This window comes from Astatotilapia calliptera, chromosome 5, assembly GCF_900246225.1.
Source record: "Astatotilapia calliptera chromosome 5, fAstCal1.2, whole genome shotgun sequence".
NCBI lineage: Eukaryota > Metazoa > Chordata > Actinopteri > Cichliformes > Cichlidae > Astatotilapia > Astatotilapia calliptera.
The window spans coordinates 38152974-38180674 of record NC_039306.1 but is presented as its reverse complement, the minus strand read 5'-3'; the positions used below and the strand labels follow the sequence as shown (position 1 = coordinate 38180674).

Sequence of the window (27701 nt, the reverse complement as noted above, 5' to 3'; positions counted from 1 at the left end):
TTATTTTTAAAATAAAATATATTTTATTACATTAAATAAAAAGAGTCAAATGGATGTGTTTCTAAAGTTATTTAATGATATTTATATTATGAAAAGCAGATTTTTGACATGTTAAGTTTTTCACGTTTTCAGAAAAAATAAACACGCACTAAACAAAAACAAACAACAAGAACACAAAGCTGGAAAACCCAACCAAAACTGACCAAAATCAACTCTAAATACTCCCACGCGACAGAACCTCCTCGCTTCCTCGCTGGCTCCAAATCTCTCAATACAATAATCAGTGGTTTGCTGTCTCTCACCATCAAAACACTCCATGAATCCCGCGAATGATTCACTTCCCTATAAACCACCGAAGCAGTTAGGTTCTAAATGAAGCTTCGGACGTCACTGATCACGTGACTCTGGCCAAACAAATCAAGTCTCCACACAGTGCTTCTTTTTGACACACACAGCGTCAGCTTCAAGCGGGCCACCACTAATGTTTGATATTACAGAATACATATGAGATATGGCTAAATCAAAACAAGAATGTTAACTAAGAATATAGACAAGTGGTGTTCTCACCCACTTGGTTTACATTAGTTGGCTATTCTGTGATTTTCCAGTCGCTCAGTTATCAATATAAAAGGACAGAAACACAACAATGTGTCTAACGACTGGATCTTGGAGAAAATGTAAATATTAGAGTCAGAATGAGGACTTAACACCTGAAAACATATTAAAAGTATTAAAACTAATAACTGAAATTCAGAGTCTGAGTCTGGCCTCAGCGGGCTGATCCACCCAAAGATATCATAGGTTCTGTAAGAGATCGGCTACTGTGTCCAAGTCTATTTGCACGGTAGGATGAATCCAATGAGGAACACATTTCAAATCACAGATTCAGCATGATCAGTCAATGCTGACACCTGTGTAACCCATATTTAAGTATGGCTTGGATAAAATGTACCAAAACATAAAAAAAGACTATCAATCTTAGCAGTCACACTCGGTTTATAGTGAATGAGCCACAGGTTCAGCAGTGAAAGAGTTAAGAGTTCTGAAGTAAACGTGGGTTGCTCTTAGCCAATGAGCTGCTGCAACGTGGTGCAGTGCCCCGCACGCCATCTACGGCTGAGAGAGCGCAGGTTTGTCCTCCTCTCTCACGAATACCCCATGAGCACGCTAGCGAGGAAAAAGAGACGGAGATTAACTGAAACGAGGTACGGGGAAAAGTGATATAAACGGAAGAGTTAGCACTTGCTGCTTATGAAAAATTGTTTTATTGCATGTGTATTGGTAAGACGAGTAACTAGTTTGGTTCCTTTTACATTGTTAGGTCGGGGAAGGTCGAGAATTAGACAACGCCATTTCATCGTTCCTGCGCCATCTCGCGCTCCTGCGCCATTCTTTTTTGAGATCGGTGAGCATTTTAATTGTTTATTGTTTATCTGCACTTTTCATGAGTTCATTGTAAGCAAAATTTTCTACTATTTATTAGGAAATTGTTTACAATGTTTTGCGAAAAACTTTATTTTACTTATTGAAAAAAAAAGCTTTTGAAACTGTTGCACAGATTGTGTGTTTATTTTCAATTTGTAACATGGGTAACGTTACAAATAGTACATCTTAAGTGATAGCAAGTTGTGATCTGTGATTATATGGGAACTTAATGTCCTATGACACTGTCGTGGACAGGTCAGATTTTTTCCTTTGTGTCCTTCCTATCGATGCATTGCAACGGATCCTGTAATCGATGGCGAGCCAACCCCGTTGACGGACCAATTGACTTTGTTCTGTGCTGCACAGCAGAGTGTGGTAGGCCAGCTGCAACAAAAAAACACACCACGCCACTTTGATATTACTGTTCCCTTTCTTCACACAAACCCCCTGGACTTATGGACGGTTTATTTTAAGGACTTTTTACGGACTCTATACATCCCATGAACAGGAAGAGAAGTGGGTGTGGGCCGTTGGATCTATTTTTCCAACTCAATGGTTGTTGCAATCAGCTAACAAAGTCTGTGAAGTTGCAGATGAACGTTGCTATTTGGATTTTGGTAATTGAGATTGTGGTTTATCTTGAACTTGAACCCTGATTATACACTTAGAAGGGTGCACCCAGGTAAGGTTTTTTTTAAGTGATTACTGTGATTGTACCACAGGGTCACTGAAGGAAAATACTGGTACCAAAAAGGGATACTTTCATTTGAAAAGTATGTTTGTTATTAATTTTCATTCTTTTATTTTCTGAATGAGTAAAAATACACAAGCCAGCGGTTTTCTAAACTCACAGTTGCCTGAGTCTCATTCAGTTTGCCTCTCCTGTACGTAGCCGAACCTACTGGTCCAAAGCAGTGAGCTCTTTTGCATCAAATGTGGGTGAAGTACAGTTCAGTCCAAACTGAAGGCCTATAAAAAAGTGTCTCATTACCAATGCACCCGATAAACAGCTTGTGATGGGTAAAACCAATGAGCTCTCACAAGGTCTTTGCAACCTAATTGTTGCAAAACATACTGATGGCAGTGGTTAGTCCACAAGTGGAAAGAACATCATTTTGACATAAACTGGCCATGACCAGGTGCCCCCTGCAAAAAGAAGAGTGAAAAGAATTTTTACAAGGGTTGTCCCAGAGCCAAAGACAACCTGTGGAGAGCTCCAGGAATCAGCAGGTACAACGGTTTCAAAGAAAACAATAAGTAATGCACTTAAGTGCCATATGCACACTCACCACTCCAGACAACATTGCTGAAAGAAAAAGCATGTTGAAGTGTGTTTAAAGTTTGCTGAACAACATTTAGACAAGCCTGTGAAATGTTGGTTGACTAGAGTCTGGTTAGATGAGACCAAAACTTCAAGATCAAGTTTTTGAATGCAATAATATGAACCATGTTTGGAGGTCACAAGGCACTGCATGGACATCTGTGGCTTGATTTCTTTACACGTGTGGACTGGATGTGTTGTTACTGATATCTGATGAGAATTTCATATCAAAAGCACTTTTAGAAATATATTTACTTAGAAAATTGGTGACGTGTTCAGTACTTATTTTCCCCACTGTACAAATTCACCAGGGGATCAAAAGATTATTCGCCCCATTCTAAACCAAAATAAGACAGCAATTTAATATAGGAATCAAAGTAAGTACCCTAAAACAAACTTAGAAGACCAACTCATTTTATAAAATGTGGGCTCCACAGGGAATGAGTGTGTAAGACTCACCTATAAGCAGCAGCTGGATTTGCTCTGGCCTGACAGCTCAGGGTCACTTTGCCTTCAGTCAGGCCTTCAGGGTAAATTAAACTGCTCGGCTGTTCTTCAAACACTGGCCCGCTGTCATGACCTGCCACACACACATCTCCACCTGGAACCAAAATAACAATGATAACATTATAAAAACACCCAGCACGCCCCTGCGGGCGGTTTACCCTTCAAGCTCGGGTCCTCTACCAGAGGCCTGGGAGCTTGAGGGTCCTGCGCAGTATCTTAGCTGTTCCCAGGACTGCGCTCTTCTGGACAGAGATCTCCGATGTTATTCCCGGGATCTGCTGGAGGCACTCGCCTAGCTTGGGAGTCACTGCACCTAGTGCTCCGATTACCACGGGGACCACCGTTACCTTCACCCTCCACATCCTCTCGAGCTCTTCTCTGAGCCCTTGGTATTTCTCCAGCTTCTCGTGTTTCTTCTTCCTGATATTGCTGTCATTTGGAACCGCTACATCGATCACTACGGCCGTCTTCTTCTGTTTGTCTACCACCACTATGTCCGGTTGGTTAGCCACCACCATTTTGTCCGTCTGTATCTGGAAGTCCCACAGGATCTTAGCTCGGTCATTCTCCACCACCCTTGGGGGCATCTCCCATTTTGACCTCGGGACTTCCAGGTTATACTCGGCACAGATGTTCCTGTACACTATGCAGGAACATTGGTTATGGCGTTCCATGTATGCCTTGCCTGCTAGCATCTTGCACCCTGCTGTTATGTGCTGGATTGTCTCTGGGGCATCTTTACACAGCCTGCACCTGGGGTCTTGCCTGGTGTGATAGACCCCAGCCTCAATGGATCTTGTACTCAGAGCTTGTTCTTGTGCTGCCATGATTAGTGCCTCTGTGCTGTCTTTCAGTCCAGCTTTGTCCAGCCACTGGTAGGATTTCTGGATATCAGCCACCTCCTCTATCTGCCGGTGGTACATACCGTGCAGGGGCCTGTCCTTCCATGATGGTTCCTCGTCTCCCTCCTCTTTCTTGGGTTTCTGCTGCCTGAGGTATTCACTGAGCACTCGGTCAGTTGGGGCCATCTTCCCAATGTATTCTTGGATGTTCGTTGTCTCATCCTGGACTGTGGTGCTGACACTCACCAGTCCCCGGCCCCCTTCCTTCCGCTTAGCGTACAGCCTCAGGGTGCTGGACTTGGGGTGAAACCCTCCATGCATGGTAAGGAGCTTTCTTGTCTTTATGTCAGTGGCTTCTATCTCCTCCTTTGGCCAGCCTATTACCCCAGCAGGGTACCTGATCACGGGCAGGGCGTATGTGTTGATGGCCCGGATCTTGTTCTTACCATTCAGCTGACTCCTCAGGACTTGCCTGACCCTCTGCAGGTACTTGGTGGTTGCAGCCTTTCTAGCGGCCTCTTCATGGTTCCCATTCGCCTGCGGGATCCCCAGGTACTTGTAACTGTCCTCTATGTCTGCAATGTTGCCTTCTGGTAGTTCAATCCCCTCAGTTCTGACTACCTTCCCTCTCTTTGTTACCATCCGACTACACTTCTCCAGTCCGAACGACATTCCAATGTCATTGCTGTATAGCCTGGTAGTGTGGATCAGTGAATCGATGTCTCGTTCACTCTTGGTATACAGCTTGATGTCATCCATGTACAGGAGGTGGCTGACAACTGCTCCGTTCCGTAGTCGGTATCCGTAGCCTGTCTTGTCAATTATCTCACTGAGGGGGTTCAGGCCTATGCAGAACAGCAGTGGGGACAGAGCATCTCCTTGGTAGATCCCGCACTTGATGGTGACTTGTGCTATGGGCTTGAGGTTGGCCTCCAGTGTTGTCCGCCACATCCCCATTGAGTTCCTGATGAAGGCTCTCAGGTTCCTGTTGATCTTATATAGTTCTAGGCATTCCAGTATCCAGCTGTGGGGCATTGAGTCATAGGCCTTCTTGTAATCAATCCAGGCAGTGCACAGGTTGGTCAGTCTGGTCTTGCAGTCTCGGCTGACTGTTCTGTCTACCAGTAGCTGGTGTTTTGCGCCTCTGGTATTCTTGCCAATTCCTTTCTGTGTCCCACTCATGTATTGAGCCATGTGCCTGTTCATCTTAGCCGATATGATGCCTGACAGGAGCTTCCATGTAGTACTGAGGCAGGTTATTGGTCGGTAGTTGGAGGGGACCGGTCCCTTCTTGGGGTCCTTGAGGATCAGGACCGTTAGCCATTCCGGGTGTCTCTCGTTAACTAGCAGCTGGTTCATTTGTGCTGCCAGACGCTCGTGGAGTGCAGTCAGCTTCTTTAGCCAGTAGGCGTGAACCATGTCGGGCCCTGGTGCTGTCCAACTCTTCATACTGGAGACCCTTTCTTGGATATCTGCCACTGTGATGGTTACTGGACCCTGTTCAGGGAGGTCGCTGTGGTCTGCCCTCAGATCCACTAGCCACTGAGCATTGCCGTTATGGGTTGCGTCCTTCTCCCATATGCTCTTCCAGTATTGCTCCGTCTCCAGCCTTGGTGGTGCTGTTCTCTTATTATTGTTCCCTTGCCACTGAGAGTACACCTTTGCTGGTTCTGTGGAGAACAGCTGGTTTATTCTCCTGCCTTCTATCTCTCTGGTGTACCTCCTCAAGCGGCTGGCCAAGGCTGTGAGTCTTTGCTTGGCAGTTTCCAAGGCCTCAGGTATGGACAGCTTGCTGTATTTCTTATGCACCTTCTTTGTCGCACCTTTCTGCAACTCCGTTAGTTGGCTAACCTCCCTCCATGCTACTTTGAGCTTGCCCTCTAGCCTCCTTCTCCATGGAGGGTACTGCCCATTGTGGCTGTTCAACTTGTAGCCAAGCATCTCACTGATCACTGACCGTATTGTAGATCAGCTTGTTAGTGTCGGTAATCGTGGTTGTAGGTATTGTCCGTAGTGCTGCATTAACATCATCTAGCAGACCTTCTGAGGGTACTTCACGTAATCTCGGTAACCGGCTACGGGGGATCCAAATTTCAAGCTTGGCCATTATCCTATTTTTCAGGTCAGTTCCTCTCGCACTCAACGATCCTTCTCCTATCGCCCCAGGCAGGAATCTAACCACTACGCTATCCAGCTATATATATATATACACACACACACACACACACACACACACACACACACACACACACACACACACACACACAGAAATGTCTCTTTCCAAAATAAAAGCTATACTATACGCTTCTTCTGGGCTATATTCTCAGCAGCATATTAAACATATCAGGTCCCCATAAGGAGAATCATGTGCTAACGGCTGTCTAAATGACTCGGCTAAAGTTAGTAGCATGCTTGTTGTTTTTGTCTGCTTCCACTTGTCTTTGCACTAGGATGATGTCAGCGTAAATGTGCAGTCATATTCGTTGTGTTCCCACTAGTGCTGTCAGCGTAAATCTCGTTGAAATGACGTTAACGCCACAACACGGCAAATCTCCGTTAACGAGCTACCGCCGATCGCCCCGTGCATGGGGCTGGACGGCCAACACGTTAACGAGCTAACTGCGCTAACACACTAGCTCCCACCCATGTAATTGAGCATTGCGTGGCACATCCAACATACTGTTTTACTTTAGTCCATGACGCGCTTACCTTCAGGGTCATACGTCACATGAAGACCAAAATAGTTCCAAACGCCAGATCTGAATGAGGATGGGGGAGGTTCAATTTGCCATGTTGCAAGGAGAGCTTAACTTCTGTCTCGCTAGCTTGCCCTGCGCTCAGTGAATCTGCACTCGACTGCTCCGCTTAGGCTGCACTGTCGAGTGCAGATCCACTGAGCGCTCAACACAGACAGCATCGTCAGAAGAAAAGTTGATAAAATAAATTAAAAATTTTGTATTGTTCGATACATATGCGTACCGAACCGAAAGCACTGTATCGAACGGTTCAATATCAATACGAATATCGTTGCACCCCTAATATTTATATATATATATAGCAGCAGTGATCAGTGAGATGCTGGGCTACAAGTTGAACAGCCACAATGGGCAGTACCCTCCATGGAGAAGGAGGCTAGAGGCTAAGATCAAGGTAGCACGGAGGGAGGTTAGCCAACTATCGATCGGAGTTGCAGAAAGGCGCGATGACGAAGGTGCCTAGGAAGTACTGGAAGCTGTCCACACCTGAGGCCTTGGAAACTGCCAAGCAACGACTCACAGCCTTGGCCAACCACTTGCGGAGGTACACCAGAGAGATAGAAGGCAAGAGAATAAACCAGCTGTTCTCCATGGAACCAGCCAAGGTGTACTCTCAGTGGCAGGGGAACAATATGAGAACAGCACAACCAAGGCTGGAGGCAGAACAATACTGGAAGAGCATATGGGAGAAGGCCGCAACCCATAACGGCAATGCTCAGTGGCTAGTGGACCTGAGGGCAGACCACAGCGACCTCCCTGAACAGGGTCCAGTAACCATCACAGTGGCAGATATCCCAGATAGGGTCTCCAGTGTGAAGATTTGGACAGCACCAGGCCCTGATATGGTTCACGCCTGCTGGCTAAAGAAGCTGACTGCACTCCACGAGCGCCTGGCAGCACAAATGAACCAGCTGCCAGTTGCCAGTTGACGAGAGACACCCGGAATGGCTAACCGAAGGCCGGACAGTCCTGATCCTCAAGGACCCCCAGAAGGGACCGGTCCCCTCCAACTACCGACCAATAACCTGCCTCAGCACCACGTGGAAGCTCCTGTCAGGTATCATAGCGGCTAAGATGAACAGGCACATGGGTCAATACATGAGCGGGGCACAGAAAGGGATGGGCAAGAATACCAGAGGCGCAAAACAACAGCTACTGGTAGACAGAACAGTCAGCCGAGACTGCAGGACCAGACTGACCAACCTGTGCACTGCCTGGATTGATTACAAGAAGGCCTATGACTCAATGCCCCACAGCTGGATACTGGAATGCCTAGAATTGTACAAGATCAATGGGACCCTAAAAGCCTTCATCAGGAACTCAATGGGGATGTGGCGGACAACACTGGAGGCCAACCTCAAGCCCATAGCACAAGTCACCATCAAGTGCGGGATCTACCAAGGAGATGCTCTGTCCCCACTGCTGTTCTGCATAGGCCTGAACCCCCTCAGTGAGATAATTGACAAGACAGGCTACGGATACCGACTACGGAACGGAGCAGTTGTCAGCCACCTCCTGTACATGGATGACATCAAGCTGTATGCCAAGAGTGAACAAGACATCGATTCCAAACGAGGAGATAGAAGCCACTGACATCAAGACAAGAAAGCTCCTTACCATGCATGGAGGGTTTCACCCCAAGTCCAGCACCCTGAGGCTGTACGCTAAGTGGAAGGAAGGAGGCCGGGGACTGGTGAGTGTCAGCACCACAGTCCAGGATGAGACAACGAACATCCAAGAATACATCACGAAGATGGCCCCAACTGAAAGCGTGCTCAGTGAATACCTCAGGCAGCAGAAACCCAAGAAAGAGGAGGGAGATGAGGAACCATCATGGAAGGACAGGCCCCTGCACGGTATGTACCACCGGCAGATAGAGGAGGTGGCTGATATCCAGAAATCCTACCAGTGGCTGGACAAAGCTGGACTGAAAGACAGCACAGAGGCACTAATCATGGCAGCACAGGAACAAGCACTAAGCACAAGATCCATTGAGGCTGGGGTCTATCACACCAGGCAAGACCCCAGGTGCAGGCTGTGTAAAGATGCCCCAGAGACAATCCAGCACAGCTAAGATACTGCGCAGGACCCTCAAGCTCCCAAACCTCTGGTAGAGGACCCAAGCTTAAAGGAATGACCATCCGCAGGGGCAAGTGGGGAATTTTTAATTTTTTTTAATATATATATTTCTGTGCTCACAAATGATAAAATCTCTAATAAAAGATTATTTTTTGTGTGTGTATTTAATTAGGAAATAGTAAGTGGAACCCCCCAAAAGACGTTTCTGTTACCGAGACTAGATAAAATATTTATAATCTTGAAAAGTGGAACTTACCAACAGCAGTCATCAGGGCCACTGAGCTGAGGGTCAGGAGACAGACCAAGAGCCACATTTGGACCATAAACAGATCTGAAGCAGAAGGAAAACCATTCAGACAGGACATGTAGGTATGCAATTTATGCTAAAAAGATAACAAGACTGCTTTAACGAAAGCACCAACAGGAAATTCCATCCAGAGACAGAAAACCATTCAGGTCTCTTTACGGTCACAAATTAGCCTCACAAGTTCACCTTTGGACTGTCAAAGGATGTCTTAATATCTTGAGGACGGTGCAGGCACACAGAGAAATTGAAAACTCTACAGATAAAAGACATAAAATAATACCTGTGGTTGCCAATTCTACCTGTTAGCCTACCAGTAGATGCACCAATGGCATCCATTTCAAAATCCTAGGTGCACAAGGTAAAACTTGAAGTCTGATCTTAAGGATCAAACATAGATCAGATGAAACTAGACCGTACACTCCATTCATATAAGCCAAGCACACTGAAAGACCAACATTGTTTTCATGGCCGTGCATGGCCGTGGATGGGGACCTGTAGTGTTGGATTATTTTTCAGGAGCTGGGTTTGAACCCTTAGTTCCAGTGAAGGGAACTCTTAACGCTTTAGCATACTAATACATTTTGTACAATGTTATGCTCCCAACTTTGTGGGAACAGTTTGGGGATAGCCCTTTCTTCTTCCAACATAACTGTGCATCATTGCACAAAGCAAGGTCCATAAAGACACAGATGTGTGAGTTTGGTGTTAAAGAACCCTGACCTGACCACAACCTGATAGTGAAACTTTGGCCTCCTTGTCCAACATTAGTGTCTAACCACACAAACGCAGTTGTGAAAAAATCAGAAATTCCCATAAATATACTCCAAACATTGTGTAAGGCCTTTCTAGAAGGTTTGAAGATGTCATAGCTGCAAAGGGTGGGCCAACATCACATTAAAGCCTATGGAATGGAAATGGGACATTACTTGAGTTAATATTGTATGGTCTTAACCTCACAATACAAAGCAGCTTGACACAACTGTTGTTGTGGGCTGGTGATATATGAACACAACTGAATTGAATACACGTGTGAAGGCAGATGAGAAAATGCTGCTTCTTCTAACCAGGTAGCGTTGTTTAACTTGGTTTGGCAAAGAACAGAAACTTCAGTCTCCCAGGTAACAGCCCTGTGTTTGATCCCTTCATCCAACACTAAAACAACATTCACTTCAATAAGAAGAACTCATTAGGAGGACTTGACTGATAGTCACTTGATATATTTTTGGTTGATATTTGAATAATCTTCAGTTTTCTGGGTCAGGGAAGGAGATTCTCGTTCAAGTTATTACAGTACATGGCCGATTCCATTGATCGAACTGTTAAGGACTTTGGATTAAAGTTGCCCTTTTGAAAAAATATGTGGGGATTCTTTTGCAGCTCAAATTTCTGTGAGTTTAACTGTGTTTTGTCCTCAGATCATGTCTTATGCATGTGTATCCCATATGGAAAAGAAATAGTAAAAACTTCTATGATTTACTCATGAAAGTGGCCACTTTCTCATTACTTTCATATATTGTTTTAGTAAGTATCCAAAACATACAAGTTTCATTTATATAATTTTTCAAGGGATCTTACATCTGTTTTCACTCTTGTATGCTTTTCATACAAGTTTCACACAAGACAGATAAAAGCTTTATAAGATTTATATATATATCTTTTCCATATGGGATGGATTTGTCCTGAGGTTGACCTTTACAAGAGCCCACACTATGAAATTACTGTCTACGTCTCTGCTCTGTGTGTATCCCTTTGCTTTGGGAGTGGCACATCACAACCAGAACAAAAAGGTAATTTTTTTATTAATTTCTTTTGATATTTTAGACTAAAACAACCCAAGGGTCTAAATGAAAGCTGCTTTCAGTGAGTATCAAGAGACTTGTCTTCAGCTTCTAACAAGCAGCTGATTTCACAATTACAGATCAAGATCTTTCTTAGATTGTTAGGAGATTATCTCGTTATGGTGTCCATTAAACCTTTCCATTTTCTGGACAATCTGGCATAGTGTGTTTTTTTCTTAGTTTTATCAGTGAGGAAGAAACAAGTGCTGCAACTGCACATCAGAGTGATGAACTGTTGCTCCCAATCAATGTGGTTAAGGCAACACATGATGTGATGTCAAATTCAGCTGGCGACACAAGCAATGCGGTGAGCTTAATGGAACTGTTACAAGACCAAACAATTTGAAGTCCATCGTTCTATAGTAAGCATGATTATTCGTCAGTGTCAAAAATTCAAGACAGCTTCCCATCAGCAGTCCCAGGAGTGGATGTCCCAGCAAATGTATACCACGGTCATGCTGTGCATTGCTCAGAAACACTACAAAATCCAAACAACACATCTTAGCCAACTAAGACTCTACAGTTGCCATGTTAAATTTTAAACTTTGTCCGAATAAATACTAACCTCACAATACAATACTTTGTCCGAATACTAAACAAGTATAGCTTGTTTGGAAAGGTTTGCAGGAGGGAGCAGCTTATCTCCAAAAGTAAAATGGCAGCATGGCATAGGTTTGAAAAGTTGCATCTGAACAAACCACTATACTGGCACAATGTCCTTGGAACAGATGGCAATGGTGCAGAGTGCCATGTTTAGTCCCACCTTTCTGGTGGGAAGGAGCTTGACCCAGTGCGTGAGTTAATAAGAAATACTGACTACATTTAGTTGGGCTGACCTCAAAGCACAGCTCGGGTTCTAGAGCCAGTATCATGGCGAGGGGCGGTTTCTGTCTCGAGTGAGAGGTGAGAGGCAGCAAGCAGGGGTAGGTATCATAGTGTCCTCTCGAGGGCTGGGTATCGTCACTGATTTCTAGAATCGATTCGATTCACAAGGTCCCGAATCGATTTGATCCACGATTCGATTCGATTCAACTCAATTCGATTTTGAATCAGTCTGAAATATTATTATATGAACCATAATATATATAAAATTATGATTGTTCACCTTGTATATGTACTGTCAAAAGAACCCTCTAAGCCTTGTGAATGAATTACATAAATTTCAAAATTAAGAGCAGATACTAAAGCAGTTACAATAATGTAATTTTTAATTAACATCAGTATATATTTATTTTCATACATACATTAACAATAGTGGATCAGGGATCCAGTGCAAATAGAACACATCTTTTGTAAACATCAGTAACGCCTCAGAGAAATAGTTTTGCTGTTCGTGTCTCACACAGCTTTCCTGAAATCCACTCTTGTGTTTTGGAGACACACAGGATAACACAGCGTGTACAAGTGAACTGACAGAAACTGACCGATCACAAAAGGAAAAACTGCCTTTTAAAATACTTCAAAAAATGAAAACATACTGAACAGTATTGTAAAACCTCTGTGAAACTCTTGCAATTTAGCCTCATTTATAACTACCCCCTCACTTCTTTGAGACTGTAAGGTTTTTCTGCAAGAAGAGAAGCTGGTCTACATGTTGTGGAGTCAGGCAGCTCCTTTGTGCGGTAACAATGTCACCAGCAGTTGAAAACACTCGTTCAGAAGGAACACTGGTCCCAGGTATGGAAAGATACTGCTTTGCTTGAAGAGCCAAAAGCGGATACTCCCTTTCATGGTCCCTCCACCAGATCAAAGGATCCTCAGAAAGTGCAACAGGCTCAACGCCCCTGTATCGATTCACTTCTTCCTTTGCCTTCTGAGTTGGTGTTTTCTGTGGCGCTGTGGTTTTTGTTGAGTAGGCGGGCCCAAGGAGAAAAATTAATGCAGAGTCCTTTGACCTCTTAATTGGAGGGGCATAATCCACTTCATCAACACCACCGAGAGAGATGTCAGGGACAGTTTCTTCAGATGTGTCACCATCAGACTGTCGCTGTAGAAAAATGAAAACTTAATTAATAAAGAAATTACTATTTATATTCTAACTCGAGTAGTGCAAAAAAAACAATAATTTTTTGTTTTTGTTTCTGTAACTCACAATAGCTGTGTCCACGTTCTCCAAACCTGCTGCTTCCAACACCAACTGAGAGAATGTGTTGTTACAGGTCTCTTTGGACAAGAATGGCAGGGCCTTAAAGCGAGGATCTAATGCTGATGCAATGTACAGCTTGTCCTTTAGGGCCACATATCTTGAAAAGAGATTTTGCACATTTAACTCAGTTTATTATGTTGGATATACATGTGCATGGTTACATACACTCATGCAAGATCAGAAACATTAATATACGACTTTGTTTCCATAATTTATATATAAACATCTATAGATAGATAGATATAAAATCAAAAGGCCTATTACTGGACAAGAGGGCTTAACTAACATTTTTATAATATATATATTTTTTCACTATAATAAGAATTTTCATGTAATATATGCATCCATACAGTTGCACTCATTCATGGCATATACACACAATTCATAAACATACCTTGACTTCAAGTTGTCGTATACAGCAGTCTTGAGGTCTTTAATCAGTGAGGAGTCATGAGAGACACTGATCCTCTTCTCCAGCAGCTGTGCATGCAGAGGTGCAATGATGGAAAGGGTCGGGGACTTTTCTTCAGACATAACCAGTGTGGCTGCTTTCAGCGGCTTCAAAGCTTTCACTATATCTTCTCCATCAGTTATGTCAGCCTCTGTAAGACTACAGCGATTACTGTCACTTCTCCTCACTTCAGGTGAGAGTAGAGCTGCAGAGATTGCTGGTTGTTGCTCTAGGAAGCGTTCCAGCATCTCCAATGTGCTGTTCCATCTGGTCACCCCATCAGTCACCAGCTTATGGGCAGGGAGATTCAGTATCTTTTGCTTCTCTTTAAGCTTGCGACTTGCAACAGTGCTGCGATGAAAAAAGGATGCTATGCGTCTCACTCGGCCAAGCAGCTGCGCAACAGCTGGAACTTTCAGTCCTGCTTGTGAAGCTAAATTGAGTGTGTGGGCAAAACAACCAATGTGCAACCAGCCCGTTATTTCCACAGCTCGCACCCTATTTGCAGTATTGTCAGTTACGATGACTGGATTTTTGTTTGTAAGCTCCCATTCTTCGATTGCTTTGAACATAATTTCAGATAAATTAGCTGCTGTGTGGCTTGCTTCAGTGGTTCTTGTCTGTGAGACATGAGACACGAGTCTCCACTCCTGGTCGATATGGTGTGAGGTGATAGTCAGGTAGTTATCTGTTGCTCTGGATGTCCAGCTGTCACAGGTTATAGCGACTCTCTCTGCTGACGTGAGTGAGGCTGTAACATCGTGTTTCACTTTTTCATACATGTTTGGGATTACCACTTCACTCAAATGTTTGCGTGTTTGTAAAACATAGCGTGCTTCTAGCGTATTAATGAGGTTTTGGAAGCCATCATTTTCAACAACGCTGTACGGACGTATATCTTTACATATGAAAGTTGCCACAGACTGGGTTATTTTTTGGGCACGTGGAGAAGTGGATGCCAACTTCACTGCAATGCCTTCAATGCCTTTTCGAGTGAGCGTTGCTTGGTGTCGGCCGTTTTTGCTAGCGGGATATCTGGATGATGCCTCGTTAAATGATTTCTGAGATTTGTGGTATTTCCACAGTGCTTTACCTCCATTTTGCACATCTTACATACGGCTTTGCTTTTGTCCGGCTCTTCACTGTCTTCACAGTTCTTAAGGTCAAGGTCAAATTTATTTATATAGCACATTTCAAACAGCCGATGCTGCACAAAGTGCTTAACAATATAAAAATGGTATTAAAAAGCAACAATGTAATACAATAATAACAGTAAAAAACAATAATAGGTCAATAAAAAAATGTAAACAATAACTAAAACTAATTCAAATAAGAGCAAAATGCTTGGGTCATAGTGTGTTAAAAGCCAGGGCATAGAAATGTGTCTTTAGTAAAGATTTAAATTAATGAAGTATTTGTGCAGATCTAATATTTAGGGGGAGACTATTCCAAAGTCTGGGACCTGCCACAGAGAAGGATCTATCACCACGGGATTTGAGGTCAGTCCGTGGGATGGACAGCATTAGTTTTGAGTTGGACCTCGTGGTTTGTCCTGGAGCATAGGCAGAGAGGAGCTCAGACAGGTAAGGAGGGGCTCGGGCATTAAGTGACTTAAAAACAAAAAGTAGAAGTTTAAATTGGATCCTGTAGGAGACAGGAAGCCAGTGTAGAGAAACTAAAACTGGGGTTATATGCTCTCTCCGTTTGGTACCAGTTAGCAGGCGAGCAGCTGCATTTTGGACCATCTGAAGACGATGAATGGAGGCCTGATCTAGACCATAACACAATGAATTGCAGTAGTCCAATCTGCAAGTAAGGAAAAGGTGAATAACACGCTCAAAGACGTTAGCCGGGAGGTATGGCTTTACCTTGGCCAGCTGTCTTAACTGAAAGAAGCAGGACTGAACTACTGCACTCACCTGCTTATTCAATTTAAAAGAACCATCAATGTAGACACCGAGGTTTTTTACATGTGTTTTACGATACGAGGAAAGGGTGCCCAGAGTGCTGTCGATATGATTCAAGTTGCCAAAAATGACAACCTCAGTTTTATTTTCATTTAGCTTTAAAAAATTTAATGACAACCACTGTTTGACATCATCAAGGCAGCGTAATAGGAGCTGGGGATGGTCTGACCCTGCTTTTAAAGGTAGATAAATCTGCAAATCATCAGCAAAACAGTGAAATGAAATGCTGTACCGCGAGAAGATGGAGCCCAATGGCAACAAATAGAGTGCGAACAGGGCAGGACCCAAAATGTGTTGCCAGACATCTGCCTTTAGGCTCGGTGGCACATTCTCAGGAGTAGCCATGATGGTTCATGCGTCCAGGTCACTTAACTCTCGCGTGACTTCCTCATGTTAACCGCTTGGAAGTTTCATACACGGCAAACTACATATGTATAGAAAAAATTGATTTCAGGATTTAATGAATCGATATCGTTTTATTCCAGTTAGAATCGATTTTAATCGATGAATCGACTTTTTAAACCCACCCCTAATCCTCTCAGTGCCTATACACTGGGGGCTTTGGTAGTAGACGGACAAGTTGTGTTTCCGTGTCTTTGGGTTAAGGATTTGGTCCAAACTATTGTTTGTGTTTATGTGTCAAATGACACTACAGAGTGCACAGCTTGGAGTCACTGGGTGGTGTACTTGAGGGTGCTCCATATGGTAGCTCTGCTGTCCTGCTGGGAGACAATGGCAGCAAAACGTGGAGGGGCGTGATTGGGAGGAACTACCTGCCTGAGCTGAACTAGCGTGTTGTTCTGCAGAGATGACAGTTTTTCCATAATGAACTCATTTCAATTCAATTTTATTTATATAGCGCCAAATTTAAAAAAACACAGTATTATTATTATTGTAAAGTAATGACCCTAAAGTAATACAGAGAAACAGAGAAGAACCTTGGTGACAGTGGGAAGGAAAAACTCCCTTTTAACAGGAAGAAACCTCCGGCAGAACCAGGCTCAGGGAGGGGCCATCTCCTGTGATTGGTTGGGGTTGAGGGGACGGAGACAGGACATGCTGTCCCAGAGATTAATAATAACTAAGTGGAGAGTAGTATACGGACACATGGTGGTTGAAAAGGGGTGAGAGATGCTCAGTGCATCATGGAAAGCCCCCAGCAGCCTACACCTATTGCAGTATAACTAAGGGTGGACTCAGGACCACCTGATCGAGCCCTAACTATATGCTTTAGAAAAAAGGAAAGCTTAAGTCTAATCTTTAAAATAGCAGGAATGTCTTAAAGACATAAAGACCTGGATGGCCGCTAACTTTCTGCTTCTTAATTCAGATCAAACTGAGGTTATTGTACTCGGCCCTGAAAAGCTTAGAAATATGGTATCTAAGCAGATTCTTACTCTGGATGGCATTACCTTGGCCTCCAGTAACGCTGTGAGGAACCTTGGAGTCATTTTTGACCAGGACATGTCCTTCAATGCACATATTAAACAAATATGTAAGACTGCGTTCTTCCATTTGTGCAACGTCTCTAAAGTTAGACACATTTCCACCCAGACTGGGTCTGATCATAAAAAGGGAGTCACCTGTTGTGACTGTTTGTTGTCTCAAATATAACGAGTGACGTCTGGTGCTGCCAGTGAAAAAGGTTTACTGCTGAAGCAACTTTCAGATTCACTCAGAGATTATTGTAAATTAATTAGTGTTTTTTCACAGGATTACTGGGTTTATGTGTGAAGGAAACTGTGTTCACAGGTTATATCTTGGTTATGCTATTATACTGTGCTGTTGAGAAAATGTGAATATTACTGTGAGAATGTGTAAACAATGTGAGACATACTGTGTTGAAACCAGTGTCACTCCTTTTCACTGCTGTGGATGGTTAACTTTGACCTTTCTGCAGCACCTCTGGAATCTGTTGATCAGCACTGACCTCCAGGATGCTTCATGTGTTTTGCTAATGTTTGTTTCCCTCTAAGAGTGCTTGTGAAGGATTCAGCACAGACAGACAAGTGATGTTACAGCAGAAGTGCAATGATTAGAGGACATTTTTAAAGGTTGGGCCCATTATCTGACTATTGTTGAGCTCATAGTGATGAAATGAGTGAGTGGCATTACTTAAGGAAAGTCACTGATTACAGTAATGTGGAATAAATAATAAATAAATTTGGGGCACATTATGGCAATAGTAGTGGTTTAATGATTTGAGAAAACCTGCACATGATACTTGTCTCTGTGTTGCTGAATACTTTATTAATGAATACTTTATTGAGGTGGAAGGTCGTGCTGTTTGGGGCCCTACTAGTCATCATGTGACAATTTCAGAACCACAGCAATGATCATAAAGCTGCGTTGGAATGAGAGCTGTGCCATGAGGCTTTCCAGAGGTCATCAAGAGATGATTGTGGACAACAGATGGGCATCTGAAGGATGAGGGGAGCGTGCCAAGCTCCGATCGACAGCGCAGAGGGAGTTCAAGGATGCCATCAGAAGAACAAGAACAGGAAATTGTTCGGGTTACATCCGAAGCAACCAAGCAAGGAGCGCTTAAGTGGGAAAACTGCACGAGTGTTTGCACTAATGGAGCAGCAGCCATGGTCAGGCGCGCCAAAGGTTTCGTTAGCAGAGTGAAAGTGATACAGCCAGATATTATTGTTACACACTGTTTCTGCACCACGAGGCACTTGTTGCCAAGACTTTACCAGCAGACCTAGCTCCTGTGTCGGATGATGTTGGACCTCTGAAAACTCGCATATTTGCATCTCTGCCACGTGACAACCATCGGACCTCTGCGTGGAGCAATAAGGCTTTATGATCCGCTCCCATTTCCTCGCACAAAGTACTGGCCCATGTGCATGAGCTGTGGGAACAGCTAGAAGTGTTTTGAGTGATGAGAGGTACAATGATGCAAAGCTGCTTGCAAGTGATGAGTGGTGTGCAATAGGGCTGGGCCATATCACACCATTCACGGTAATACCAGTATAACGTTAGGCAACGATAAGAAAATGAAATATGGCGATAGAATATGGGTAAAACGCACATGTGCAGTGCCTTTGTTTTCATACGCACATGGTGGAAAAAGCATGGCGGCGACGGAGAATGAGAAGGGCGAAAGCAGATCGTTGAGTGAAACAGATGAACCAGAACTGGTTTGTAAAAACGCTGCAGCTTCAGTGGTTTAGCTTTCGTCCGTCAGATACACAACAAAGCACTATTTTTGGTGGCGCATGCTAGCGGGCCGTCGTTATTACCTTTATTACCGAACTGATTTTATGTGATACACTGCACTCAAATCTGTCAAAAATGTTTTAGTACGACTTTGCTGAGCTACGAAGCCGCACCGCTTGATGGATTGTCGGAGCATTATGGCTACCGTAGGCGGAGCCTCGCGGAGTGTGCTTCAACATAATATTACCGTATTGTGTGTGCATATAACCTCTTTTTATACATGGTTATGCTGAGGATACTGTTAAATTTTTATATAGCTTTCACTAGCTGGGACCACAACCTCGGAACGATGAGCAATGAGGGGGGGAGGGGGGGGGGCATGAAAATGAGAACAGCGGGTATTGGAGAAGGAGACATTTATAGTCTGAGGAGACTATATATGTCCCTATTTATACGCTTGAGCAGAAGCTGTCCGTTTATTTTGCCTCAGTCTCCGCTGAATGCCATAACTGGGTAAGGGACCCGTATAGCTCAGCAGCAGTTTCTGGAAGGATATGACTTTGCAGGAGCAGGAGGAACTAACTGAACTGAGACAAGAGCGTGGTTTAAAGCTAAACTTTGCTGATCTGGACAGTTTTTGGTTGACTGCTGCCAAGGACTTCCCCATTCTGGCAAAGAGATATTGTGACATTGCATTTCCCACAACATATCTATGTAAGCAAAGCTTTTTGAGCCTGCCAGAATATCATCTTTGTGTTCAACTAGACAGGCCGATGTTTGTTTGTTTTTTTGTAACGGTATAAACAATGAAAGGTGGTGGATTGGCCAGATGCTGGCTGATGTGTAACGACAACTCAGTTGTTTGGTGGTGGCTATGGCGGAGCTTCCACAGAGGGAAGGAGAGGCAGGAGTAGGAGAGACCAGAGTTATTCTGCGTCTTTACGCTGCAGCTGCCTCTTCTTCTCTAATTCTCTCCCCTCCCTCTCCTGTTTCTACTTCAATCCTGAAACTGATCAATGATCAGCTGATCGTCTTTTCTCTCTTGTTTGTTTATCGCTCACTTTGCGCCAGAAAGAGGAAACCAGCGGATGTCGCGCTAAACAACAGCAGCACGTTTAAGCTTGATCAGCTGTTGTTAGAATTTATTTAATATTAATTTCTAGTATCAGCTGATGTTTGCTGGAGCCACAGCTGTAAAGCTGCTGGTCATGATGTCGGTTTGGATATGTGGTGAGAGGGAAACATGAAGATGAAACCAGGAGATGTCCTTACTGGATCATCAGAGCTGAACAGGTGATGGAGAAACAGGTTTACCTTTTAGGTGACATGAATGAGTTGAAGGGAAGTTATGAACTGTTTCTGAGACAAATAACACCAGGAGCCTTTTCTAAGCAGCTGACAGCTGGTAACTGTGCAGGGGTGGGTCTAGCAAAGCGTTGCCAGGGGGGCAGGTAGGGCATTAACAGGGAGAGGGGGGCACAAAGAAATACTTTTCTTTCTTATTCTCATTTAAAATGTCTCGCTTTTATTAAATAATTATCTGAATCTTACAACCAAAGTTTTTATCTCATGTCAAATGTATAGAAATCATACATATACCAACAAGACTGTGCATCACTGTCACCACAGTGTTTGTTTTTATTCAAAGGCTTTATGGCTTTAATACCTGGTGGGCTGAGTTAATCTGAGAAGGTGCATTAAAAAATAAATGACCAGGCCAGCGGTGCACATCGCAAATTAGCTCGCATAGACACATTAGCTGTGCCGCTTCTTAATGACGGTATCTTAGCTAACAACCCCAACTACCAGATTAAACTTGTAGTTGGCTAAAAATAACTTAGCCTACAGGTGAGAGGGACGTTGTTAGCTGGCATTCTGACACTTCAAATGCTTCAGGAGCTGTCCGCTCAGCGCAACATCAGCACCACGGATACATCCGTAGACTTTTTCGGGACTTTCAGGTGTTTGGACCAATGTTTTATTTTCTGATCAAACCAGAAGCTTTAATGAGCAGCTGGATTTGTCTCACATTAACTGGCTGAGTTAATGCCAGTTAATGTAACATCGAAGCAGCTGGAATCCACAGCTGTGCGTGTTCATGGAGCTGCATGTTCACCTGCTGGACGTCACTACCTGACAGGTTTAACTGGCTTCAGAACATTGCAGAGGCCTTATTGACAGTGTTTGGCTCCACATGTCTGTGTGAGCAGGTTTTCTCTCACATGAGTCCTCAGGTAGCCTCTGAATGCTGGACACTCGGAGACCTGTGTCTCTGAGTGGGAGACCACAGATCACATTAACATGTGTGTCTCTGTATTAACAAACATGCCATATTGGCCCAGTTTATTTTTCTTATCATTGTTGTGAGGAGACCATAAATAGCATTTGTATTTTCTGTTGTACAGTTCATTTGCTGTTATGGATAAAAAGTCTTTTTTTGTTTCAAAATAGCTGATAAGTATTCGCTGATAGCTGCCAACATCTGCGAACAAATATAATCCTATAAAGTTGTTCTATATAGTGTTTAACTGTTAATATAGAGCATTATTAAATTTGTTGCTAATGCAGTCATATGGCACACTGACCTCTGAGGAAATTTTAGATGCACTCGTCATCAGAAAGGTTGCCGACCCCTGGGCTATAGTGTGTCATTTTGATACATGTTTGGTTGGTGGTACGCCTCGGGACATTTTCAGGACATTCTATAAAATGTGCCATGACTCAAAAAGGTTGAAAAACACTGGTCTGAAGAATTACCAATAGTAACTTTATTAGTGAAAAATGCACAAAGTCGTTACTGGTTAAAGTTAAATGAACACTTGGCTCGATAGAGCTCTGAATCTTTGTCAGCCTGGCTCCAGTGCTGAAGAGAAACCTGGTGTTGTTCTTCTTGTTATCGCTGATCAATAGTAAAATATTCTATCCTTATGGAGGGCTTTTGGAATTTTAGTAAGATGCCATTTCCTCCCTGCTTTATGGATTATCTGATTTAAGGTGCACATTGAGAGTTATACCAGGGAGTCAAGTACTTCTTATTTGTGGCTTTTGTTATCAGAGGAGCCACAGTATCCAGAGTTGTATGTAAGGTTGCAACACTATTAACATGATAATCAATCTCTGTGGGAGTAGTAGTTCCGTAGCTGCTTTGAACTGTGTTGGCACATTTGAACACCATGTTCAAACATAAGGATGTCCACATGTGACAGCAGGGAAACCTAGGTCACATGATCGACATTATAATCGTATTATTGTATCTGCAGCTGTATGTTCTGCACAACTGGGTTAAAAGAGATGCTGAGCTATCCATTCATAACCACCGGGTTGTGAGTTGGATCACTGGGTTGGGGAAGAATGCTGTGTGGAAAAATTTGGTGATGCAATGGAAAAAGACGTTCAGTCTGCCTCGAAGCGAACCATCAGACAGCTTAAATGCTGGGCTCAGATCTACCCCCCGGCCCAATCCCTTTTTGTCCCCCATAAACCCCCCACCAGAGCAGCCAAAGGTTCGCCATCGAGCCCCACCCTCAACAGAGCAATCGAAGTCACATTGCCCAGCCTCGCCCCCCTTAGTTCCTCCTTACCACCTTCATGCTCTGTCTCCACAGTCTGATGTGTGATGTGTGAAGGGTCCGGGCTGTGAGGATTATGGCAGTGGTGACTTTTCCCAGGAGAAGCTGGGACCCTGTTTACTAGAAGGTTTTAAAATTTCTGTACTTTTAGGTGACAGGAGATATGTGGCCTGGTCAAAACACAGAGAGCTGCACTCTAAAAGATCCTTAAACATAGTAAACATACCTTGTGTGCCACAGACTGCTCCCAAACACGAGGGGACAAGTAATACCTCTAAAACACTTAAGTTGGCTTTATTAAACATTAGATCTCTAGCTGGGAAAACATTTTTAATTAATGATTTAATCACTGAGCACAGCCTTGATTTTATGTTTTTAACTGAAACTTGGTTGGACCAAAGTAACAGTGGAGCTGTTCTCATCGAGACGACCCCTCCTAACTACAGTTTTATCAGTGAGGCCAGGGTGAGCAGGAGAGGAGGAGGGGTCGCTGTCTTATTTAATGAACCATTTCAATGTAAGCAGCTATCTCCTGGAAGTTTTCAGGCTTTTGAATATGTGGCTTTACAGCTGAAGGCCCCATCCAAAGTTGTGTTTCTTAATGTTTACAGGCCTCCCAAATACTGCACAGACTTTTTTAATGACCTCAGTGAACTGCTGTCTGTGATCTGTGTTGATTTTGACTGTGTAATTATTGCTGGGGATTTTAACATTCATGTGGACAACCCTCAGGACAAAGGGACTAAAGACCTGAGTAACACTCTGGGCAACTTTGGGCTGACTCAGCATGTAACAGAGGCCACACATAATAGAGGACACACTCTTGACCTACTGATCTCCAAAGGCCTGAGCATTTCAAAGGTTACTGTGTCTGATGTGGGCCTGTCTGATCATTACTGTGTTTTCTTTGAAAGTAAAATCTCAGCCCACATAAATATATCAACAGCAGTGATCACAAAACGGTGTGATCCCTCAGGTCATCTGGATCCGGTCTTTTATCAGTTCCCAGAGTCAGAACCAGACACGGAGACGCTGCATTCAGCTTTTATGCTCCTTATATCTGGAACAAACTCCCAGAAAGCCTCAGATCAGCTGAAACACTCAGTTTATTTAAATCCAGGTTGAAGACTCACCTGTTCTCAGCTGCATTTGAATAAAACACCAAATCCACACTTTTAAGCTTAAATTTCAAAACTTACACTAACTACTGATCATATCTATTTCTGATTTTATCTGTTTGATTTTATATACTGTTTTGTTTGTTTGTTTGTTTGTTAAGTAGGTTTAGAGCTCTGGGTAGCTCCCTAGCTGGGTCTAGACTGGGTCTAGAGAGTATTTTAAATTCAGGGAATTTAAAATAGAAAGTAGCTGGTCCACAGAAGGACTGGTAGCTCCCCTTACGATAAGGGTTCAGATCGCGCGAACAGGTGTGAAATGTGTGTGTTTAGTTAGTTTGTTTGTTTGCTTGTTTTAATCAATTTTAAATCATACTTTTTATTTGTTTTTGTTTCTAATGTCTCTGTAAAGCACTTTGAATCACCTTGTTGTTGAATTGTGCTATACAAATAAATTTGCCTTGCCTTGCCTTGCCTATAACTGAACACAGTAGTGCAATTTTTAACCAGGTCTTCCCATTAAACAAATGTCAGTCCTAGTTTTACTGGATCTCAGTGCAGCATTTGATACAGTTGACCACAACATATTACTCAAACGACTGGAGAACTGGACAGGTCTTTCAGGAACTGTACTAAACTGGTTCAAAACATACGTAGAAAACAGGAAATACTTTGTATCAATAGGTAACTTCACATCTGAGCAGACAAGTATCACATGTGGAGTTCCCCAAGGTTCCATCTTGGGACCCCCTCTGTTTAACATCTACATGCTCCCACTGGCACAGATTATAAACAACAACAAAATAAACTATCACAGCTATGCAGATGACACACAAATATATATCACAATGTCACCAGGAGACCGAGGCCCTGTACAGGCTCTTGGTAAATGCATTGAGGAAATCAATGACTGGTTGTGCCACAATTTTCTCCAGCTAAACAAAAACAAAACTGAGGTAATAGTCTTTGGAGCCAAAGAAAAACGATTACAGGTCACCAGAGAACTTCAATCTATACATCTAAAAACCACAAACCAGGCGAGAAATTTGGGTGTAGTGATGGATGCAGACCTAAACTTAGAAAAACACATTAAGACAATAACAAAGTCAGCTTACTATCACCTCAAGAATATTTCAAGGATAAAAGATCTGATGTCTCAACAGGACCTGGAAAAACTAGTCCATGCATTCATCTTTAGTAGGCTTGATTACTGTAACAGCATCTTTACAGGTCTACCTAAAAAATCAGTCAGACAACTACAGCTCATTCAGAACTCTGCTGCTCGAGTCCTCACTAAGACCAAAACAGTGGACCACATCAGTCCAGCTCTGAGGTCTTTACACTGGCTGCCTGTCCGTCAGAGGATAGACTTTAAAGTTCTGATGCTGGCCTATAAAGCTCTGAATGGTTTAGGACCAAAATACATCAGTGACCTCCTGACCCAGTATGAACCTTCCAGATCCCTCAGGTCATCTGGATCCGGTCTTTTATCAGTTCCCAGAGTCAGAACCAGACACGGAGAAGCTGCATTCAGCTTTTATGCTCCTTATATCTGGAACAAACTCCCAGAAAGCCTCAGATCAGCTGAAACACTCAGTTTATTTAAATCCAGGTTGAAGACTCACCTGTTCTCAGCTGCATTTGAATAAAGCACCAAATCCACACTTTTAAGCTTAAATTTCAAAACTTACATTTAACTACTGATTTTATCTACTGTTCTGATTTTATCTGTTTTGATTTTATATACTGTTTTGTTTGTTTGTTAGTTTGTTTTAATCAATTTTAAATCATGCTTTTTATTTGTTTTTGTTTCTAATGTCTCTGTAAAGCACTTTGAATCACCTTGTTGTTGAATTGTGCTATACAAATAAACTTGCCTTGCCTTGCCTTGCCTTAAAAGGGGAAAGCAGTGCTCTACTCACTGTTCTCACTTACTAGTGAGAACTTGGGCTATCTAGACAGGACCAACTTCACACCCGATCAGATTTGCACACTGTTAGACCTCTGCCTCACCACTACATATTTCAAATACAACGAAGGCTTTTACAGACAAAAACATGGCTGTGCCATGGGCTCCCCCGTATCACCTATTGTAGCCAACCTTTACATGGAGGAAGTGGAAAGGAAGGCTCTTGGCTCTTTCAAAGGAAGAGTACCCAGCCACTGGTACAGATATGTGGACGACACCTGGGTCAAAATCAAGACACAAGAAGTGGAATCCTTCACTGCGCACATTAACGCTGTGGATAAGAACATCAAGTTCACCAGGGAAGACACAAAGGACGACTGTTTGCCTTTCCTGGACTGCGCTGTGCACATTGAAGAGAACGGCAACCTTAACATCGAAGTTTACCGGAAGCCCACACACACGGACCAGTACCTCCTCTTTGACTCCCATCACCCTCTGGAACACAAACCTGGAGTAATTAGGACCCTACACCACCGGGCAGAACATGTTCCCTCTAAGCCTGAAGGAAAAAGAAGGAACACACACATGTAAAGGAAGCACTCAAAACGTGCGGCTATCCTAAATGGGCGTTGTTAAAGTCAGCAAAGAAAGGAAGACCAGACACCAGCGAGGGAGGACAGACGCAACAACATTGTCATCCCCTATGTAGCCGGTGTATCAGAGAAACTCAGGAGAGTTTTCTCCAAGCATGACATCCCGGTGCATTTCAGACCCAGCAACACACTCAGACAAAAACTGGTTCACCCGAAAGACAAAACGCCAAAACACAAACTTAACAATGTGGTGTATGCTGTACAGTGCAGCGAGGAATGCCCAGACCTCTACATTGGAGAGACCAAACAGCCACTTCACAAGCGCATGGCACAACACAGAAGAGCCACCTCCACAGGACAAGACTCAGCAGTCCATCTGCATCTAAAGGTCAAAGGTCACTCTTTCGAGGATGCCAATGTTCACATTTTGGACAGAGAGGACAGATGGTTTGAAAGAGGAGTGAAAGAAGCATCTATGTCCACTGTGAGCGACCATCTTTGAACAGAGGCGGGGTTTACGACACCAACTCTCTGCCATCTATAATCCAGTTTTGAGATCCCTTCCCAGACGCCTTAACGCCCACTCACATCCTGGGCCATCTGATCTCAGGAATTCGCATGATAAGGTGGGGCCAGGTTTCACAATGAACACACCCGAAACTCTGGCTGATTGGGACCCACGCCCAGTTTCACACCTTGGCTCAGGTGATTAGAGGATCATCAGGGGGTCCTTTTGTCCCTCTGTGGGGGGAAACTCCCACTAGGTTTATATCTGGGACTATCCACCATTTGACCTTAGAACTGAAGAAGCTTCTCGGATGAGAGGTGAAACGTCTTCAAGCAACTTAAAGAAGTCCAGACTAGGGATGGGTATTATTTAGGTTTTATTCGATACCAGTGCCAAACCGGTACTTTTGAAACGGTGCTCGAACCGGTGCTTAAACAATGGAAAAAACACAAACTTTGTCCAAAAACCTCTCATGTTTAGCTGTTTTCCACTTTTTCTTTGGTCATTTTAGTCTTTTTGGCCAGGGTGAAGGGAGCATCTGCCATCAAACAAGCTTTAATATTTATATTAATAAATGTAAAAGCAACTGAGATAGTATTTTATATAATTTCACTTTTAATCGGAAAAATGAATGAAATGAATGAATGAAAACCTTAAAATGAATATGGTCTAGTACACCCCTTGCCCCCCTTTAGACTCACCCTGTCCGTGTCCATGTAAAACAGGACAGCTGCCCTCAGCCTTCAGTAAGCTGTATATTTAAACCTTTCTGGTCTCAGACTGAGTTAACAGTTCCTCTGCGTATTTTAAACACCTTCTGGAGGCTTACTGCAGATTGTTGGCTGTGTAAAACAAATGGTGGTGAATGTAGCAGCTACAAAGTTCACTTTTCTTCACGTCAGAGTTTGTCGATCAGGTGCTTTGATTTTTGTAAAGTTTTAATGGTGATCACAAGAACTGTGCTGCTGTTTTAGAGGCTATTTTCTTTCACTCAGCCTGAGCTCACCATCACAGTGACGGCTCCGCCTCTTTGCGCTTTACGGTGTGTAACAGATACTGGTTCCAAGAGTGCAAAGCTGCAAAAGTGAGTGAGCTATCTGGAGCAAGTACAAACTGATATTAATCTTTAATGGGGCTGTCAAAATTGAGAGCAAACAAAAAACTGCTGTACAATGCCGTCCGCCATCTTAGTTGAATTGGTCA

General features: G+C 43.4%; 2 protein-coding genes across 3 annotated transcripts in view; both read right to left on the bottom strand.

Annotated features, from left to right (window-relative positions):
• The window catches only part of cntn2 (contactin 2), a 93020-nt gene that overhangs the window by 50436 nt on the left and 14883 nt on the right, over positions 1 to 27701 (bottom strand). For both annotated transcript variants that reach the window (XR_003272497.1, XM_026169168.1), the window contains exons 2-3: positions 9187 to 9261; positions 3206 to 3347 (exon numbers count right to left, since the gene is read on the bottom strand). Coding sequence is in view for 1 of the 2 variants with exons in the window: in XM_026169168.1 (XP_026024953.1) it covers positions 3206 to 3347; positions 9187 to 9253 (209 nt within the window). In the remaining variant the exon portion in view is untranslated. The remainder of the gene's footprint in view (positions 1 to 3205; positions 3348 to 9186; positions 9262 to 27701) is intronic.
• On the bottom strand, positions 12341 to 14872 carry LOC113023086 (zinc finger BED domain-containing protein 1-like). Its single transcript, XM_026169177.1, has 3 exons — positions 13616 to 14872; positions 13168 to 13318; positions 12341 to 13062 (listed from the first exon to the last, which is right to left on the bottom strand). The coding sequence occupies exons 1-3, from the start codon at positions 14452 to 14454 to the stop codon at positions 12616 to 12618; spliced, it is 1437 nt and encodes a 478-aa protein (XP_026024962.1). The 5' UTR covers positions 14455 to 14872; the 3' UTR covers positions 12341 to 12615.

Excerpts from the sequence above, each read along its gene's own strand:
- LOC113023086 (XM_026169177.1), bottom strand. The coding sequence starts at position 14,454 with ATGTATGAAAAAGTGAAACACGATGTTACAGCCTCACTCACGTCAGCA. Across the intron at positions 13,319-13,615 it reads TACGACAACTTGAAGTCAAG|ATATGTGGCCCTAAAGGACA; the intron begins GTATGTTTATGA and ends TCTCTTTTCAAG. Across the intron at positions 13,063-13,167 it reads AGAACGTGGACACAGCTATT|CGACAGTCTGATGGTGACAC; the intron begins GTGAGTTACAGA and ends ATTTTTCTACAG.